Source organism: Micromesistius poutassou (assembly GCF_964030765.1).
Source record: "Micromesistius poutassou genome assembly, chromosome: 21".
NCBI classification, from domain to species: Eukaryota; Metazoa; Chordata; class Actinopteri; order Gadiformes; family Gadidae; genus Micromesistius; species Micromesistius poutassou.
In genome coordinates this window covers 5,869,562-5,890,296 of record NC_140291.1, presented here as the reverse complement: position 1 = coordinate 5,890,296, position 20,735 = coordinate 5,869,562, and the positions used below count along the sequence as shown (strand labels likewise).

Genomic DNA, 20,735 nt, shown 5'->3' with positions numbered 1-20,735 from the left:
CCATTTAGGACGGTTCAAAAGTGGTTTTATTACGAGCCGTTTATACACCCTTAAATGATGCTAGTGTTGGATTACCAAATTAATAGAAAAACATTATTTTACAACGATGAGTCATGCACCCACTACCTAAAATAGTTCGAATCAAATCACATATTTTTTATATTTCCAGGAGACGCATTAACTTCTAGGAAATGGAATAACATTGCTTGTGGCTTAATATTAAAATACCCAATCAATTAATATGGACACCAGAAGTATTTTTTCCAGGTATCTATTTGATGCAGGACAGAGACAAAAAAAAACGAATGAAGATACAGTAAAATGTCACAAACTCATGAGATAAGACATGAAACAGGCAAGTGTAATTTATAGCACTCAGATTCTGGTTCGGGAGGTTAGGTCTCCGCTTCCCATCTCTTGACACAAGATTACATGTAGGCGTTGTTCAATGGCAAGAATAACGATTCAGACATCTAAGGATGTTGTTCAGACTTAAACACACATTTGGTAAACCCTAAACATTATTTTTTAAACCCCATCTGTTGCAATTATCCACCATTACCAGTAGGTCCCTTGGGAACACTATTTCAATAGTTGTAAATATATATATATATAAAATGAAAACAGAGACATTATTCCAGGAAATCAGTCTACGCAAGATACTAGAGTAAACAGAACCTTGTGAGAGGGGGGGGGGGGGGGGGCAAAGGGGGACGTATTTAACTGCGACACTCAGGACATGGCAATCAGGACCCACTTCCTTCTCGTTAAGTACCATTCAACCGGCTAAATCAGGTTGCTGGAATGCACTTGTTGTCATGTTCTGAGCGTGCAGCCTTTGCTCTTTAGACATTTTCCTAGATTCTCTCCCTTTCTGGTCAGTGTCTCCTTGGAGCTGCCCCTCTGGACGGCTGGGAGCAGCTCTGGGGCTTGTGTGGGACCCTTGTTTTCGTCACATCTTCCCTGGGGCTGGGGGCATCATGCTGGGCATGCCACCAGACATCCCAGTGTTGGGCCCTAACAAGATCTGGAAGACAAGGAGCATACGGGGAAAGCCAGAAGGTCAATAATATCCTAATTGAGAGAAAACTGGAGTAAAACCCTATGTTTTTTCCAGTCTCCCCAAAAGACCCCCGAAAGTGTCACCCTGCTTGGTATGCAGGCCTTCGAGACATTTTGTGACGTCAAAGGGCCTTTTCCAAGGCATTTCGATGTCAAGTCTAAGGGAGACCGGCTCCATGTTTTGTGTGGACGTGTAGAGCTCTGTCTGGGCAGCGGTTGACTGCATCCAAGTGAAAGCTTTTCAGAAATGTATAGGCCTTTCAGACATGCAGTCCAGTTAAACTCTGGATATTCAGGTCCGGAGTGACCTGGTGATATCGATACTGCATTGATTTAGACGTATCCTCAATATCAACAGAAAAGTGGAAAATGTAACAAAATACAGGCAAGAAGAGAAAAGTACAAAGCAATTAGACTCTCTGCTGCTCCTGGTTTCGGACCAGCCACATGACAGAAACGTCATCAACACATCCACAACACTCCCCCTTGCTCGCTATGAATTCTCATGCTCTCCAATTCCCGGATATTACACTAGGGGCCTGACCGGGTAAACTCCAGACGGGCGGATTCGGACATTTGCGTTCAGACATACAGCCCCAGCGGGTATTACCTGGGGAATGTATGACTTACAGTGCATGTCTGAAAGGCCTATTGTAGTATAACGCCAGGTTTGTGTGGATATGCAAATGTGTGGAGCTCGTTCTGGGCAGCCCTTGATTCTGATGTTGGTGTCCGAGTGAGGGTTAGGCTTCCGGGACACCTATAGTATAACGCTACGGAGTGTTTGGATGATGAAGCTCCGTCTGAGCAGTGGTTAATTTAATGTCCAAGGCCAAGCAAGGGTTTAGCATCCCAGACACCTGTAGTATAATGCTACAGTAGGTGGCACATTACATATGCAACATCACTCATTATCATACATAATGGTGGTACTAAATAATTATCACAATGTTGGTGTGGGTCTTAATCATTTGGATGACACGCCCCTCCTCCTTCCTAAAACTCTCAACCCAAAACGATGGTTTTCAAAGTTATTGGTGAACTTTTGATTGTTGCACACCAACCTGTCTCTGTTGTTGTAGCTGTTGCTGCTCTAGCTGCAGTCTCTCCGTCTCAAACACCACAGGAAGTACCAAGATCATGAACGAGGTAGTGCCCACCCAGAGGGCAGAGCGAGAGAAACTGTAAACACACATAATTTAGTAAGATATAATAACACCTTTATATATATATATATATATATATATATATATATATATATCATATACATGTGGATTAAATAGTCCCCATACAAGCATACAGGTGAGTTGTGCTTCATGTTGACCTGTCACGGAAGTGCACAATCGAGTCAAACCGATTGTCTGAAAGGGCATACCTGTACAGTTTTTTGACCAAGGAGACGGAGCAGTGTGCAGACGCATCAGCAACGTTGCGCACAGTATCTGGAAACATTTCGGTTAAACCCCAAAGCCTCTCCATTAGTGTTTCATCAAACTGTCCAAGAGGGAAACAGAGATGGGACCGCATTACATGACGGGATTAAGAAAGACAGTACCAGGCTAGACGGACACCGCAGTCTCAATTCGACCAAAAATGCCGTCGTTGTAGTGTAACTCAAGAAGCCGTTGTACCTTAAATGTTCATCTCTACATACCTCTTCATCTTCATCGTCCTCAATTTCATCGTCAGGGGGCCGAGTTACGACAGGCCCAGTACCGGGGGTGAGCTCTTCAATAGAAGGCATTACTAAGTGTTATCGCGTATTCTCTAGATACCTAAATCTGCAATGCGGACAGCTTCGCAAGTCGCCGAAAATGAGTGCAACAGTTGTCTATATATTTAGTGTTGAATGATTTAACCACCACACTGCGAAATGACAGTTTTGAGTGGCTTGCTCTTACTGAGGTCACCCGGCGAATGAGCATGTGCGCTGGAAGCAGACGGGGCTAAGGGTCATATGCTAGTATAGCTCAAAATCTATGTTGCCCCCTAGCGTACAAGCGGCCAAACAGCAGGGCTTCGTCAACAACTACATTGTGTAGTAAGGCCCACGCAATGCAATAGTGAGATAGTACATGTGACTTTTTTTTAATGATCCACATCTGTTTTTAATACGATGGTACGGATTTTTTTATATGTTTTATAGTATTCACAAATGTTTTAAAAATCCTCTTAACATGTATACCTAGAATTATTCCATAATCAAAGACCATCTTGTCGTATTGGCAGGCAAACATATTATCTTGGGCATGAACTAAATGAAAAACGGTGGGAATGGTCGTGGAAAACTTTAGAGATGTAGGGATTCCTTGTTTACATCTTTTCGGAGTACGCTGTGGGGGCGGAAATGGTCCGCCTTCATTCCTCAGGCCTTACGTCATTGTTGCTGTGTTTTTTATGAATGAAAGAATCCAACCTCAAAGAGCAGAGTAATTCCGGGAAAAGGCGGACTGACATTTTGTCGCTAGACTTGCTTCGACCGAGCAGATACATCGCTGAGCTGTATTCGGATAACGTATCAATTTCTTCTACATTGACAGCCATAACCGTCTCCACTGTTACTCGACCGCATATCTTAAACCAAGGACAAGTGAGTAGGCAGCTGTTTGCTTTAATCTGCTTTAGCCAGCTAGCAACCCCTGATGCTAAGGTGCTAGTAGCATGTTTTTTAGCCAGCCTAAGCAAATATGTCAAAATATTGTGCTTACTTCATCCGATTACGGTTTTAATTGAGGGTGAATATTCAACAAACACACGCCGGATGAAATAACAGAATGTTTGGCGAGATATGGAGTGACTGTGTATTTAAACATATTTAATTGGGATTTCTTTAAAAGCTTGCTAAAATGGATGTCCTGCGTACTTGCTGTTTACTATAGCCCAGTTTAGCATGCTACCCCCAGCTCGCCAGCTCCTCTCCCTATAAGGACATGGGTGGATATGTTTTTTAACAAATGTCCTGTTTCATGTTTGGAATTTGGCTTCCAACGTGTTCAACTTTATCTATTTAGCCAACGACTACAACGGTATTTAATATGTAGTTGTGTTATCCTCAACCACGGTTGTAGGGTTCGCCTTTTGTCACAATCATTTGGCATGTTGTGTTTTGTCAGGTCACAGTCCGTAGCTCTTAAAACCCTACCATGTTCATGGTGAAACCGAATAAACTGTGTTGTTGTGTTTTCGGATGTTATTAACGATCACGGGAAGCGATCACACGATTCCTTGAAGCTACATGGTCTGACACCAAGGACACTCGTGGCGCGGAAGAGTGCATACTGCTGAATCACGCTGACTTTAGAAACGGGAACGTCGGTTTACAACCCACTGCTCGTGGTCGGACTGTGGCGGCTGGAGACAAAAGGGCCATGCTTTTTCAGGGAAATTATATTTCCACTTGGCTAACAGAGCATTTGATGTAAACACGTTGGCCTGTGTGAGGAGGGAGGGGATTCAAACAATGTAAGGAGGACATGATGACTTCACCTTAACGCTTACTATTGAGCTTTTGCCTACATGTGCCAGAAATATGTACATTATTTACCAAAAACCGGAGTTTAAACTTTTACAACGTTGCATTTACAGTTTTTATGTTTTCCAATGCTATTGCTGTAGTGGTCGCCTGCGTTAGATCGGTTTTAAATTTAGCTAAATATACATTTGACATGTTTATTTTTTTCCAGAAAGATTCATATCATTGTAGGATATTGTTTAAGGGCCTCTACTATCACAATGTAGGCTAATAAGTATTAATCACAAGGCCCATTGTTACACATGAACAATTGGGGGCAGTGTGTTAAAGAGACGTTCAATAGAAGATGACTTGCTTTCCGGGTAGCCATGGGGAGACAGCTATACTTTAGTTCGTTATTTTTCTTGATGGCCGATAAGAGGAAGTGTTTAGGGAACAACACCTGCCTTGAGCAACAAAAGGGGTGGGTACACCGTGACTTCCCCCTCGCGCTCACACAGTGAACACTCACGGCAGTCGGCTTTCAAATCCTCCCTCTCCTTTTGTATAAAACCAGATATTAACGAAATGCCACTTTTTTAAAAGCATGGCTAATCTGGGCCTTTTCTTTTCTTGTTTCTGTATGCACACACACCTCTTTTAAGGTTTGTTAATGTCATGTTAGATGGTAAGGGAGATGGCTTGTTAAGTGTAATTACATGTCATAACATTTACTTTACCTTTTCTGCAGATTGTCTGAATCTGTGACGGGATTCTGGACGGGGGGAGAAACGGTGAAAGCATGACGTCTGAGAGAAATAGCAAAGCCCTGAAGGTAAGAGGGGGCCTCACAGCGCTCTGGTATTTCAACATGTGCTCAGCTCATGTTGAAGCCACTTTGAAGAGTTTTTCACCTCCAGTGTTTTAATCGTATGTTTAAACCCCCTGTTCAACTGTGGTTTTGGTTCGGGCACATAGTTGAACAAAGGCCAAACTACGCCCAAAAGGAAAAAAATGTAATGAGTAGTTATTAAAACATCACAATCTAAAAACAATGACTTCCTCTACGGCTGAGAAAAAAAGGGGGGGGGGGGGGAGGTGATGACATCAGCTTCTCCGCACTGGGAAGGCTTAACATTCCAATCAATAGCGGAGCGTCTTTCCTCACCCGCCTTTGTTTAAAGGCTGCAACGGTCTAGCACAAGCACACAGCTAGCATGATTTGCAACTTTCGCACGATCCAATCAGGTCCTGGATCAAATAAAATTATATTTATGTTGTATTCTGTGATAATATTTACCATGTTTATTACTACTATAGTTTACTATTATTTATATTTATGTTATTATATGTATATTATTATAAATATATTATGTACTAATATGAACAGAAGAACGGCTTTATTTTTTTTCCATGTCGTCCTTAATTCACCCCCCGCTCTCCCCCCCACAGGTGAAGAGGGAGTGCGGGGAGAACGTGCCCATCCTGTCGGACAGCGAGCTCATGTCGCTGTCGGTGCGCGAGCTCAACCTCCACCTGCGCGGGCTGTCCCGCGAGGAGGTGCAGAAGCTGAAGCAGCGCCGGCGCACCCTGAAGAACCGGGGCTACGCCGCCAGCTGCCGCGTGAAGCGCGTGTCCCAGCGCGAGGCCCTGGAGCAGCAGAAGAAGGAGCTCCAGCGGGAGGTGGAGCGGCTGGGCGCCGAGAACGACGGCATGCGCCGGGAGCTGGAGGGCCTGGGCGCGCGGCTGGCCGCCCTGCAGCGGTTCGCCCGCGGCCTGGAGTCCGGCGGGGGCAACATCCTGGCCACGGCGCCGCGCCTCAACACGGCCTCGGTCATCACCATCGTCAAGAGCCCCGCCCAGCCGCAGACACACAGAGAGCAGGGCGGCTCCTAGGAGCAGGAGGCAGGAGGCAGGAGGAGTTAGGAGCTGGAATAGAACAAGGAGAGGGACACCTGAGCTCACACTCACACACACACGCACGCACGCACACATACACACGCGCGTGCGCGAGCGTGCAAAGATACACGGCGAGGAGGAGAGAGATGGACGATACAAATGATAAGCACTTACGAAAAAACGCACTTCATGTTCAGTTGTAGTGATCTCAGGCTCCGTCGACACTCACACACAGCACTTGTACACACACACACACATACATACATACATACACACACACGCGCGTGCACACACATCTCCCAGTCATTCCTGGCTTGACCCGTGGGCCGGGGCAGACTCAAACAGAGGCCACGCAGCTGAGCTCCCGCGTCCCATCCCTTGACAACGCCGATCGTGCCGCCAGCGCTCATGTTTGTCCCTGTATGTACGGCCGTGTGTACGGCTGTGGTCTCTGTCTCGTTTATCTAACCCCCCTTCCCACCCCCCTAGAACAACAACAATACAGCTGGAGAGAGGGCAGACGTCTCGGTCACCGCCTCCTCCTCTTTGCTCGTCACCGTCTGCAATCCCACTCCCTCGTGTGTCCACAGATCCGTCTGGGTCAACTAGTCGCTTAGTGCTACAGGGCTGAAAAAGGGGGTGGGAGGCAGGGTGGGGTTGTGTACTTTTTTTAGACAGTTTTGTGTTTTAGTGTGTCCGTGTCATTTTTTTTTTTGTTTTTCAAATACAGACAGGAATGAATACCGACTCGCTGAATACCGACCAGACTATGCTCTTCAGTTTCCCCACACACACTGTACAACCATTCTCTCGATGTCTGTGTGTCTCAGTAGTCTCTTCTAGTTTGGGTTGGACAAGCAATACTCGGTGGTGAAGGAACCGTTGAGAAGGAAGGTTTGATTCATGGATTGCCCAATCTTCTGTTTTGTTTTTGTTCCAAGAGGTCCAGACCACAAATTCGTTCTGTGTTTATATGTATGGAGTCTAGTATTGTCCAAGTGCTGATTCATTGTACTCCCTTTCACTGTCCATAGGTATTACTGTGCTTTTAATTGTATGTTTAGTCTGTTGTGGCTTTTGTATTTAAAACTAAACTAAACGAAAACGTAATTATCTTGGACGGATGTTGGTCATTAAGTTACGACCGCCATTGAAATATGAAGCACTGCGTCATGCTAAAAGTTATGCTAAATCAGAGCAAAAACTGTCCTAAATTACCATTTTTCTTTTTCTGGTTTGTTTCTTTTTCGAATCTTTGTAATTACCTGCGAAAGACGACAATGTCGAGAGACATTTACCAGAGCTATAATCTATATTTTATTTGTATTTAAAATGGATATTATAAAAAAAGACAAGCTAATGAGTGCTGTGATGTTATGTTTGTTTTTTTGAAAGTACTTGCGATGTATGACTAGTTTGGGATTATTCTCACCTCTAATAATTGTACTTTGACTAAAGATGATTACTATAACTGTTTTTTTTTTATTACAAAATGTTAACTGTTATGAGCAGAGTAGAAAATGCTAAATGCCAATGGCCATGTTTGCTGTATGTGGACTTTTTACTTGGTGTGCGCATATTTGCCACGTTTGTCCTGATTTCATAGTGGCGTCTTGTGGGGAAACCATTATTTAAGTACTGAGGTGATTTATGATGTGTAAGTTTGTTTTTGTTTATTTATGGAGAAAAAAATAATTAAGGTCTTTTCTGAATTGGCATGACGGCAAGGTCATGGTGAAAGTTGAACGGTGAACAAGATGTCTCTGGTTTGAGAAGAGGGAAAGATGGAAGGAGGGTTGAAATGAGGGAGGTGGAACGCGTTAGAGTGGCAGGAAAAAGGTTAGAGAATGTGAGGAAGAGGAAGAGACATTGACGTAGAAAGGTGTAATGGAGGTGGTGCTTAATTCACTAGAAAACCTTAATCTGTTGTCTTTCAGTAAAAACTGCTACCCAAGCTCCAGTAGGCTGGGAGGGGAGGACTGGGCCTTTCAAATAGGGCTAGCAATATGATGTTGGAAAGCAGGCATTGCAACACATTATAGTGTGTTGTCAGATACTCCTTGTTATATATATGTAAGAGGCGTATATTTAGCTATATTGATATCAGATGTTGCATAGCATTTATTCTCAGTAATATTTTGTCTCAGATCTGTCAAATTGTGCTGGATGTTTTGTAATACTGCAAAACGAAAAAGATGGTCTTTGTATTTATTACATGTATTTTTTCAATGGTAAAAAAAACTTAAAGTACATTGTCTATTTTATATATTAATAATTAAAATAAATGTTGTATATATTGTACATACAATTGTGTGGTTATGATTGTTGACAAGAGATTTTTATCGACATCAAGAGCCTACATCCAAGACTAAAGTATGGATCTTGCTGTTTAGTTATTTCTCATACTAAATATTGTTATAAAATAGAACCACAGATCTCGTAAGGCTGTCAAATGTGAAAGCTACCATTGTGACAGATCAAACAAAACATTAATTTATGCCAAAAGGAGGTCTGGATGAGAATGCTAAGATAATAGCGCACAGCTAATAGATAAGGGAAGGCTGTATTATGTATTATATAGTCATTGTTTGCTTTCACAAGAGGAAACAAAGATTGAAAAAAAGAGAACTTTGAAAGCTCATGTGACCAATTGATAAGAGCTATAAAAAACGGTAATGACTAATACAGGAAGCATTCATTTGACTTTGAATTTGATAAATGCTGCGTAATGTTCGGTAATTCCCATCTGGAAAATAAAATAACCCTAACCCTATAATTAGCAATCGTACGCTTCTGTGAATGCATATGAAAAATAACCAAAGAAATGCAATATACATACATTTGTAAAGAAAGAACACTTAAAACACTGCTACAGATAAAACTAAATCTCTTTATTCTCTTTCTTCAGATCTTTCGTTTAAACATTTGAACATAAAATAAAAGGGCATCAAATGAGCAGCTTTTCAATAATATGCAAAAGAAAAGAAAAGCCAGTTATATAAAACTTAGTCCTTTTTCATAAACACTTTACAGCATACAATATTATATCACATGACTAAACCATGTTCTTTTAAAGACAGCGCTTAAACATATTTACAACAGAAATCGTATGTCCATCTTTGACATGACGATGAGATGGAGAGACTGAGTGCACTTGAAAAAATAGGACAAGAACATCAAGCATTCCCTTTAAACGTCTATATGCAGAGATTACTGAAATGTTGCATACTGTAATAAATCAACATTTTAAATAGTTATTTCCTATACAAAACATTTGTGACGTTTGTAAGAAACCCTTGATTACAATGTTAATTCTCAGGTCTCACCCTACTTAAATCACTGTGCATTTTGTACAAAACACACTGAAAATCCCCCCAAAATATATACGTATCACTTAATTCAGTGAGTAGGCAGGCCTCAAATCTACTCCATCATGTCTCTGAACTGGCATTTTGGGAAATATTGAAAAAAATCCCAACAATGTGAATGGGGCAGTTTATGTGTCCACAAACACGGAAGCAGCTTACACACTGCATTCTTGTTCTGTTGACTGTGTTCCAGGTTTCAAGTGTGATGAGTGCGATTATGTGAATTTTATAGCTACGTATTTGTGTGTGGGCTGCCCTCTGGTGGTCAGCTAAGTCATCAGAAAGCAGCTTCATGGTATACAAGAACAAGCAAAACATTCGTAAAAAGGCCTTCTGGGTCTCTTTAGCTGTAATAAAATAACAAGTTGTAAGCGATCCAGACCTATTTAAATATATGTTGTATATTTAAAGACTGAAATGTTAAACTACTGATAAAAAATAAATGTGTTACCGATTTCTATGGGTAGCTCAAGCAATAGAAATGGCCTTTCAGCCGTCTGGAAAAGGACTGTCAACTGTGAGAAGAAACCCATTACTTTGCAAAGCGATGTTTTCATCCAAGTTAATCTCCCATGTTGACCCCCCCCAGGCTCTCTCCCTCTGGGATACCCCCATATTTTTGTACCACTTTTTTTTCCAGTCAATATATAATTGTAAACTTAAATAACTTTCCAAAGTGTTTAACATTGGGCTTAAACGGCGAAAGTGAAATCAAGTCATAATAAGTGGGCTTAGCGAATACCAGCCCTGAAACACAGATTTGGCAGACACGTTTCTTGTGAAAGTCTGTAATTCTTCTTTTTTTTTCTTTCAAACTAAACGGAAACACAACCATCCATCCCGATGAACAGGTGCATGTCATCAAACCAAACAAAGCCCGGGGGGAAACAAACCCCGCCCCCCACCACTCGTCTCTCCATTCATAAATAAAAGCCGTTGAATCAAGTTCAGGCTGTGGTGGTGATGGAGGAGAAGGGGCGGGAGCACTGAATGGCGGTTACCGTGGATACACCCTAGAACTCGTCGTCGGAGCTGAGCAGCAGGGTCTTCTCCGAGTCTCCGCGGGCGCCCACGGTGCCGTGGGTGCGCTGGACGGCGGGCAGCGCCCCCTGCTCCAGCGTGGACTGCTGCGTGTACTGCTGGTAGGCCGGGGAGAAGTTGTGGATGGCGTCCTGGACCATGTCCCCCGGGTTCATGGTCTCCTTCAGGCTGCTGGAGATGCTCTTCATGGGGGCCGAGCGCCCTGCGTGGGGGGGGGGGGGGGTAGGGGGGGGAGACGGGTGAGTCAGAGACGAAGATAATGACAGAGTGAAGTGAGGGACAAACGGAGGCAAAGACAGAGGGAGAAAGGGAGGACGAGCGACGTTATGGGTTATGAAAAGTGTGCGGGGGGGAGGAAGTGTACAATAAAGATTGAGAAATCTTTGTACCAACATGATCAAGTCAATTTGCTACAAATGCGTTATAAAATATACATGATAATGAACAACGAAAAGATGTTCAAATTCAAGGTAAAAGGACAAACAGTGAGCACTTCTTCAACCTACCAAACTGTCCGTAGGAAGGAAGAGGTCCTTTATAATGCAGCACAGAGACAAGAAGAGAGAGTGAAACATAGAGAAAGAGAGTTTGTAGAATTCAGCAGAGAAAATGTGACCCAATGTGTCAAAGTGGACAGAAAAGACATGGGAGGAATATTGTGAATGTCTCAGGTTAGTGTTATTTTGTTTACTATGTATTCATAGTTTCGTAGCACAAGAAAAAGGACCAAGATGACAGACGGCAAACATTGAAATATTCTCATGCATGTTAAGAATAAAATACCACATAGTGACAAGGTGCACAATCCCAACACATCAATCCCAACATAGCAATTGTTTATAATCACTAAGCATCTTATCTTGTTGTTTTAGCTATTCATCTATTTACTCATACAACCTATCTATCAATATCCATTCATCCACCTATTTTCATGTTTTAAAGTCTGCCCATGGCCTAATGATCCGTGTTTCAGGTACCCTGGCGTAAGACCACCCTGTCACTCCACCTCCCCCGTTACCTTGGGCGTCCAGCCCCTTGTCCATGTACACCGTGTAGGTGAAGGCGTGGCGCAGAAAAAGGGCCGCAAAGAACATCTCCACGCAGATGATGAAGTTCTGGTAACCCGCGGCGACCGTGCCCTCGCCGACCGTCACTGTGTCAGAGTTGATCCGGGGGATTGCCCCGCACTTCTCTAGGATGGCCAGCAGCATGCCTGACCAGAAGTATGATATCCTGGTTAACACGACAATGGAGTTCGCTTTTTGTCCAAGCATATAATCCAAGCATAAACTCAGAACGTGTGGTCTAAACTCAACACAAGTGCATACTAGAGAATCACAAGTGCTAAATCCTCCAAGTGCACATTTTGTCCCTTTGAAACCTTACAATTTGACACGCCTTGTTATCATTCCATTGATGAAAATACAAACTGAACTAAACTCCTACACCAATCCAGCACTGCAATTGTCATTTGTGCGTGTGCGTGTGTGTGTTCCCCTCACCCTGCCAGAAGGAGAGGAAGATGACGGACTTGACCATGAGAAACTTGAGCACGGGGCTGTAGGGGCTGAGCAGCTGGCGGGTGGCGAAGAAGAAGAGGAAGAGGGCGTACAGCGAGAGGCTGACGGAGACGTTGTACACAATGCTGACATACAGGTAGCCACCGGCCACACTATGGTGCGAGAGACAAAGACAGGCAGAGAGAGAGACAGAGACAGACAAACACAGAGAGAGAGAGACAGAGAGACAGAGACAGAGCAGGAGAGAAACAGATAGACAGCAAGGGAAAGAGAGAGAGACAAAGCATTATGACATTTATACAAGTCTGGCAGCTATATTTCAAGAAATTGTTATCCGTCTATTTATTATGTAATCTATCCTGGGGTTGTTCAGTAAATGGCGGGTTATGAGTTATTAGTACTTGATTATGAGTGAAGGCGTCTATAGAGTAATCACACGTTAGATTAGGTTATCTTTTAATCGATTAGTTGTAAACATAAACGATGAACATGACAATGTTGACTTTAGTGATCTCTAAACGTGAAGGCGTTAGATATTCCGACATCTATCATGTTCGGATCAAATGTCTTTAATCAACAACGGTATGTGTGTTCTGGCGTGCGTCCACCCCCTGCCCTCTCTCACTTGAAGTCTCCATCCTTGTACTTCCCGTAGGCCTGCAGCACCACGGTGACCGTGGCCATGAGTGGCTTCACCACGCAGAACTGCAGCGTGGCCTGCTTACAGAAACGCAGGAAGCCGATGGAGTACGAGCGCCCCCGCAGGCAGCACGTCCCGTACACACAGCTGGACCTGGAGGCAACGGGACACAACGCAGGTATTTAACAGCAGTGCAGAAACTGAAACTGAAACTGAAACTGCTGCATGTAGGTTTGAGTAAGTGTCATCACTGGCCGTAAAAACCAAAACTACCAGTTTTCACCAGTTTCACCCCACAAGAGGTCATGAGTTACGTTTGGGTGGTCTTACAAGTGTAAGTGTGAAGGCTGATTAACCCTTTACGCAATTGCACCCATAAGTGAAATTAGATTAAATGATTGGATAGGCCTGTGACAGCCACAGATACCATATGATACTTTTTTGATTGATTGATTACAGGAAATTTCCACAGCTATGACCAAAAATGCTTCTTAAATAAAGGGCCTACCTTCGCTTTAATATAGCGTTATCTTATCGTAGGACTTACTCGATGGGTTTCCCTCTGATCTCGGCCATGATGGCGCTCTCTCCTCCCAGGTATTCATAGCACAGACTCAGGAAGTTGTAAATCACGAACGCTGAGGAGGAAACATAAGAAGAAGGGCTCAAGAGATTTTCTGAAACTATTCAGAATTAATATTTGTAACCAACAAAATCAATGAAATTATCAAATGAATTAAATTATTAACATTTTTAAAAGAGTTTCTGTATATTTAAGCAATAACAATTTATGCACTAATAAAGACCAGTTCCCTCTTAAAACTTAAGTCTCCCGCTAAATATAATTAAACTAATTTCAGTAAAAGCAGCAGAAACAAAATGTGTTTCACTCACTCTCAAATAATATCAGTATGATGTATAACATTTTGTCATACAAAATGAATCTTGAATTCTAAATATCCTCTCTTCTTTTACAGGATCAGTTGACCCCTATGAATGTACCTGGACCATGTATTTAAAGATGGCCGACATGAGTCACAGTGACAGACAGACAGCTGTTGCTCCTGGGGCTGTGCGAAGCGTTGAATGTCAGCCAAAGCTTGCTGAAGCAGCTGGGAGCACCGTAGTGTCACTTTGCACTGTGTCAGTATATGTGTGTGCGCGTGTGCGTGCATGTGTGTTATAATGCTTTCCCATATGAGCGAGTGAAGTAGACGTCACACTTTGGCAACTCGGTTTTCGACTTCAAGCTTACAAGTACACACACTTGTGCACGTTGTTTCAGGCATCAGATCTGTGCAGAGCTGTGTGTTTGTGTGTGTTTTGAGTAGGGAGGGGGCGCTGTGTCAGTTCCCCTGTGCTAAAGCACTAGCTGCCACCATGACAACAGCCCAGACTTCGCCCGTTGCTGTCTCTCTTATCTCCTTCACAACACCACCCCAGCCCACCCAGCCGCCCTTCCTCCCCATGCCCTCTCTGGGCGTCTTTCATTATGTGTCTCAGCCTCAGAGCTCCTTCACAAAAGAACCCAAGACTGGAGTTCATGCCAGTTGACATTCTTTACCACAACAAAACACACGAGAGGAGAGGTGAACTGTGTGTGTGTGTGTGTGTGTGTGTGTGTGTGTGTGTGTGTGTGTGTGTGTGTGTGTGTGTGTGTGTGTGTGTGTGTGTCTGTTCGTTCCTGGCTGTTTACCAGAGCCAAGAGCTAACTCGTCCCCTCTGGGACGTTGCCATAGCGATAAGGTTTGGCTGGATGTACACTCAACAACACAAACAGTTTGGTAGAGAGGATTGGTGGAGAGCCCATTATGTCGGCGAGCATGGCCAGTGATTTGAGCACGGGGGCGAAACCAGGACCACGATACGGTTGCTGTGCAACAAGGCATTCCCGGCACAAAAATCACGATAATGGGAGGGGAGAGGAGAGGAGGGAGGAGAGAAAAAAGAGGGAGGAGAGGAGAAGAGAGGGGAAAGGAGAGGGGAGAGAAGAGAGGGGAGAGGAGGAAAGAATGAGAGGGGAGAGATGGAGAGATGACAGGAAATGATGTCATATCCCTGTGACTCAGTGAAAGTGTCGGAAAATGTGGAGCCATGTATGTGAAGAGAGGAGGTGGATGACCGAGAAGAGATACCGGCTATCAGTCTGAGAGATAAAACACAAAATTAGAAACATCAGCAATAATTGCCCTTGATCTATTCTAGGTGAACTTTGTTCTGAGGCTATCAAAACACGATTCCGACCCACTTTCACTAAAAACTGCTGAGCTATGACAAACTTAACTGGTTATGGTTGCAATTTTAACTGACTGAAAAACCTCACCGTTTAGTGCTTGAAATGTTGCCATTGGGGTTATTAGAGGAATATCAAAAATAGTCTGAAAAGGGGAAACGAAACAAAACAACTGCAGATGTGGGATATTAGGAACAAAGATGGAAAACTAAATGAAAGGTATCCAGAAAACAAACAACGTTAAATCATGAAAGTGAGCAGGGGAGAAAGACCTAAAGAAGGGGTGTGTGCGTAGTGGATAATGTACCGTGTGTGTGAGCCCACACACACACACACACACACACACACACACACACACACACACACACACACACACACACACACACACACACACACACACACACACACACACACACACACACACACACACACTCCCGGGCGTACCCTCATAGCAGTCCCGCACGGTGTCAAAGTACACGTAGTACTGGTCGTTGGTGAAGAAGAGGAGGCTGAGCCAGGAGTCGAAGGCATAGATGGGGACGATGAAGAGGATGCGCACAATGTGCCGTTGCTCATTGGGTGCGCGGTAGAAACGCAGGTGCATGTAGATCTGGAGAGAGCGAAGGGAACTGTTAGTGGACGATTACAATCAGATTAGTCAAGGTTATCCCAACTATAACTCATTGCAATTCAATTCAATGTTCCCAAGATCCTCATCCCTGAGGAGAAATTATGAAACTGCTACAAAATAAAGAATCAGACACGTTATGAAAGGGGTGTGTAGCGATAGTGACTTTGTTGCAGACTGAAAAAATGTTCAGGCCACGCCTATAAAAAAGCAATACTCTGATATTACAAAAAGGCAGAACACAGCGGAGTGCACAGTGTTTTGTTACCGTTGAGGTTGAGAATTTGTGTCAATTTGTGTGATGAGGCCATTTCATTGACAACAAGAAAAGCCTCAGTTTCAGAGCTTAAAGTTGCCGGTTGACAGAGCAGCAAGCATGAGCCACACACGACTCACAGACTGTCCAGATTCCCTCTCACTATAGTAACATCTCAGCACTTTCCTGCGTCTCTTCAAGTCTATACACGCAAACACCTGCTAGATGTTGCCAAGGGACGCCACAGCGATGCTCTGTGTTTACTCAGGCGTCACATCTGTCTGCACAATGTTTTATTGGTGTGTTTGTGTTCCATTTTTGGCATCAGATTGACTGCACTCTTATACACACTGACACACACAGACTTGTGCGCACACAAATGAGTTAGGTTCTTCCTGGCAGAATTCTTTATTTCTCCATCGTTCCCTTCACCCCTAGATGCAGCTAGCAATTTCCTCAGAGCAAACTTTAAATGTTTTGTTCAGTAGTTATGGTTAGACTATGACACCACATTCATTGCTTGAATTTCTGATATTCTAACCATTTAATAACATATTAACCTATTCCAATATCAAATTGTATCCAGCAGTCCTACTATGTGATAGCATAGCTTATGGGTGAGATGGCACAGAGCCTAGGTCATGAACCAAAAGCTGCAAGGGGCTTACACCAAGGGGCTTTGCTGTTTCAATACGAGGATATTCTACCAAAGAAATTAGCACAAGTAGATGATGCTTATAGAAGGGGATTTGAGTGTACGATAAGAGTATATCTATAGTGGCCAGGCTTTTTTATTACAGTTTTGGCCATGTTTGTGTTTGCCAATCATTACAGATTACAGATCCTCGCCTCCAGCAACACGATTGGCCGAAACAAATATGAAGTGCGAGAAAGGGAAATGCCCCCTCCACCCGATTCAAGCTCATCTGCAATCAGTCTTTAGTTAACCTTAAAAAAAAGGGCCCTCTTTTTTCCCTAAAGAAAACTTCATTAGAAAGTCAATTTGCAGCCAATGAAGATAATATTTTTTGTGCCAGGCCTTTTTTGTGCTAGCCACCACTATACACAGTCACTAACAGACAGGCAGAGTGGCGGGAGGCTGCAGTTAACCTTCAATTTGATGGGTGGGAGTAATTCAAATATGATGTGCAATGAGGATGATGTAACACATATAATGATTGGACCCGTACCTGGTGGCAGGTGATGATGAGGGCGGTCCAGACGAAGAAGCCGGAGATGGCCTGGGCCGCCGTGGTCATGAGGAAGGTGGGCTGGTCAGGGCTCAGCAGGGGGGCGTCTGGGAACCAGGAGATGTTGGGCCCTGTGGGGGCCACCGTGACCCCCACGGGAGGCAAAGGCGGCACGTCCCGCCTTACAAGCCACGACATCTGAAGAGACGGAGGAGAGGCAGAGTTCTGAGCCATTCATAGAGTCATGGTCAGTAGAGGAAGATATCAAGTCAAGTCAACTGCATTTTTACAGCCCTTAATCACAGACTAAAAGAGCTTCACAGGCCCCTCAAAAGAACATGGGACCTTTAGTTTATATATACTAGATGACGATGGTGGAGTTTGGGGATCGAACCCAGAATATCGATATTTTGCTATCTTCCCTCAGGAGTGCAAAAAACGGCAAACTTTCAACCCTTATCACCTAGCTCCATTTCATAGCTCCAAATGATTCACCTCAAACCTGTTCTTCCATTCATTCATTCACATCCCTTTATTCAAACAAACAGACGAGATCGATGGGTCGTTGAGCGGTGTGAGCGGGAGAACAAAGTGTACCTCGTCTCTATGACAACAGATCTACTGTGTTGTCACCGAGGCGGAGACTCTCTCCACAAACAACGACACCGGAGGCTGACATCACCCTGATAACAGAAGAATTTTTTATTGGGAAACATTAACTAGGCCTATTGATCGGGAGTTAACCACCACGCTGGGGTCGCCTCATCATCTGAAGGGAGACGGGCTGGGAGACAACAGGAGCATCTCATCAGGCCCTGAGTCAAGGACAGGGAGTTTGGGTGTGTGCTTGTGTCAGTGTGGTCTAGTGTGTGCTTGTGTCAGTGTGGTCTATTTTGCCTGAGGGGCAAGTCAACAGCATAGGTCAATAGTATGTCATTGCTGACAAACAGACACTGTCCTGATGGTCGCTCTGAACACTCTGAGCTAAATATCACCATGAGGGGGCAGAGCATATGGGCCGATTGTCAGAATGTCAGGCTAGATAGTGTTCCACGTCTGCTCAGTAGATGGTAAAGGCCAGAGATGGACTCAGGGAAGCAGGCAAAGGAGTTTTGATGTAACAAGCATCTTTTCATGTTGTTCACTGACCTGTCTTACAGCAGGGTAGGAATCTCAACATAAAGTTGACATTTCACCAAAAGAGAACAAGCCCTAGGCAGAGTCGGTCCTCAGCATCACTCGGACTCAAGCAAACGTCCAGCAAGGACAAGAAGTAAGAAAATAAGAAGATTGAAGACGAGAGAAAGATTGACAACAGGGTATATTATGGGATGCACAGAGGAGACTGAGAGACACACAGGACACAGCTTGTCTGCCAGAGTGTCATGACAACCTGGTGTCCAAGGAACAAAACAAGTCCAACATCTCTCTTTCACTGTAACCTCTTAAATCACTTCTCCTAACTGCATCATTAGTCAGTTCATTGATGTTGACATGATTTATAACATACACCGATTTAGGTTACCATGACTAATAGGTTAACTCATCAGTAATAGTTCAGGCAGGAGATTTGGGCTCAGTGTGTGATGTATACATTATGTTTGAAAGTGTGTGTGTGTGTGTGTGTGTGTGTGTGTGTGTGTGTGTGTGTGTGTGTGTGTGTGTGTATATATGTAGGGGTCATTTGTATTGGTTTGCAATGTATCAGCAGATCAACACTGAAAATGGAGCCCAGGGTGAATGCAACACACACACACACACACACACACACACACACACACACACACACAGTGACAATGACCATCACCGTCAAGCGGTGTTGCATTTGAAAGGTCAAAAGATCAGTCCGTGGAGTGACAGAGGATAATGGTGGAGAGATAGATGAAGTAGGCCTACAGGTGGTGGTGGTGGGGAGAGGGACACGAATACAACTATTAGGCCTCAGTAGTAACACAATCGGTGAAGTGGTGTACGTTCAAAGTGTTAAATAAAAGTGGGTGACTGTCGAAAAGGGATGACCTGAATGGTTAGGAATACACAAATAAAACTGACACCGGAACATTAAGGCTGTCTGAACAACCTGCCGAGAACAGCGTCGCTTTGACGTGTCATATAGTCCCGTTCATTTTAAGGCAGAGCTTCATAATTTGAGTAGAAGTTGTCTTTTCACCAGAAATATATATAAACACGATAGATTATACACACGTATGCTAAATGTGATAGTTAAAAAAATACAATTATACAATTAGGGCAACAAACGAACGATTCAACGCAACAACAAATTAGTTACGCTCCCTGGAACCAATTAGTTAATGGCCAGTAATCAAATCAAAACCTACCGTTAGCCGACAAAGGATTTGCTAGCCTCCAAGTCATAAAAAAAATGGATTTAAACCCTGACATGTAAACAAAATCAAATGAATACAGCTCCTTCTAGAGGTTTCAGCGGATCAGATGTGCTTTGTTTAACTCACCTGTAACTGTGGTCAGCTAACGGGGCTCCTGATCCACCTCGCTCGGTCCAAACCAGGAGAATATAAACCACGCGACCTTAATTCCTCCTCCGAGCCATCACGTCCCGTCCTGTGAACTCGGCGAAAGCGAACTCCTCCGTCAACGTCTGCTTTTGTTCGCTCGAGTTATTCTAACTTTCTTCTGTACTCCGCCACAACTGTAAACTAAGTAGAGGACGTCGTGGAGTGATTCCCCCTTTGCAAATGATCCGCTTTTTAACAAAAATCGTGCCGTTGTACATTCGTTTTAGCCATTTTACACCTAACGTTTGGCGAGTTAACACACGAACGCAATCCCCCCGGATTACTGTAGATGAGTTGGAGAGCGCTCTGCCCACTCCGTAGGACTGACCGGCTCAGCCAATCACAGCCCTTTGCCATTATATACAAGCTCTGTGTACAAGGAAGTGAGCAATACTAATGCGCATGCGCTAGTCTATTTACATCCATCCCAGCCGCTGACTGGGTCGAGGCCGGGCACATGGTAGGTCATTACTCGATTAATAACGGATATTGATAAACTCATGGAAAAATCATTGTCTATGAGTTGAATGAGTTTACTCTGAACGTTTGTGTTAACTCGCTTGACCCATCCTTCTCAATGAACAAAGTAGACATATACCTACATTTCCTCATTTTAATTATTCATAAAATATGCAAAAATGACATTGTAATAAAGTTTAGATACAAACAGTATATATTACGTATTATTGTTAAGTCACCTTGTTTCCACCCAACTATAGGCCTAAAATCAAGGATCCCTCCCACATAGATTGTACAAATACAGAATAGGAGAAAAATCACCATCTGAAGGAATCCTAAAATCGAGGCAAACAAGGTGCTGCAAAACACCCACTATTTGTCCTGATTAAAAACCACCCCTGGTGTCAATGCAATCGGTCACTCACACTGGTCCTTGGATAGGGCCAGTGTT

At 43.7% G+C, this 20,735-nt stretch overlaps 3 protein-coding genes across 4 annotated transcripts; 1 reads left to right on the top strand and 2 right to left on the bottom strand.

Annotated features, from left to right (window-relative positions):
* Positions 1 to 18: 18 nt before the first annotated feature.
* Positions 19 to 2,972, bottom strand: tomm22 (translocase of outer mitochondrial membrane 22 homolog (yeast)). Its single transcript, XM_084485216.1, has 4 exons — positions 2,717 to 2,972; positions 2,438 to 2,556; positions 2,127 to 2,244; positions 19 to 1,027 (listed from the first exon to the last, which is right to left on the bottom strand). The coding sequence occupies exons 1-4, from the start codon at positions 2,804 to 2,806 to the stop codon at positions 953 to 955; spliced, it is 402 nt and encodes a 133-aa protein (XP_084341342.1). The 5' UTR covers positions 2,807 to 2,972; the 3' UTR covers positions 19 to 952.
* Positions 2,973 to 3,512: 540 nt separating this feature from the next.
* Positions 3,513 to 8,720, top strand: maff (v-maf avian musculoaponeurotic fibrosarcoma oncogene homolog F). Its single transcript, XM_084485208.1, has 3 exons — positions 3,513 to 3,652; positions 5,265 to 5,348; positions 5,966 to 8,720. Exons 2-3 carry the CDS (start codon positions 5,316 to 5,318, stop codon positions 6,407 to 6,409), a joined length of 477 nt encoding a protein of 158 aa, XP_084341334.1. The 5' UTR covers positions 3,513 to 3,652; positions 5,265 to 5,315; the 3' UTR covers positions 6,410 to 8,720.
* A 562-nt stretch (positions 8,721 to 9,282) lies between these two features.
* Positions 9,283 to 20,118, bottom strand: tmem184ba (transmembrane protein 184ba). Of its 2 annotated transcripts, none has more exons than XM_084485950.1 (8): positions 19,763 to 20,118; positions 17,289 to 17,513; positions 15,659 to 15,824; positions 13,529 to 13,619; positions 12,967 to 13,134; positions 12,324 to 12,493; positions 11,840 to 12,034; positions 9,283 to 11,023 (listed from the first exon to the last, which is right to left on the bottom strand). In XM_084485950.1, exons 2-8 carry the CDS (start codon positions 17,484 to 17,486, stop codon positions 10,794 to 10,796), a joined length of 1,218 nt encoding a protein of 405 aa, XP_084342076.1. In that variant the 5' UTR covers positions 17,487 to 17,513; positions 19,763 to 20,118; the 3' UTR covers positions 9,283 to 10,793. The 2 variants fall into 2 exon arrangements, with proteins under 2 accessions (XP_084342076.1, XP_084342075.1); XM_084485949.1 differs by having other exon boundaries at positions 17,289 to 17,486.
* Positions 20,119 to 20,735: the final 617 nt, after the last annotated feature.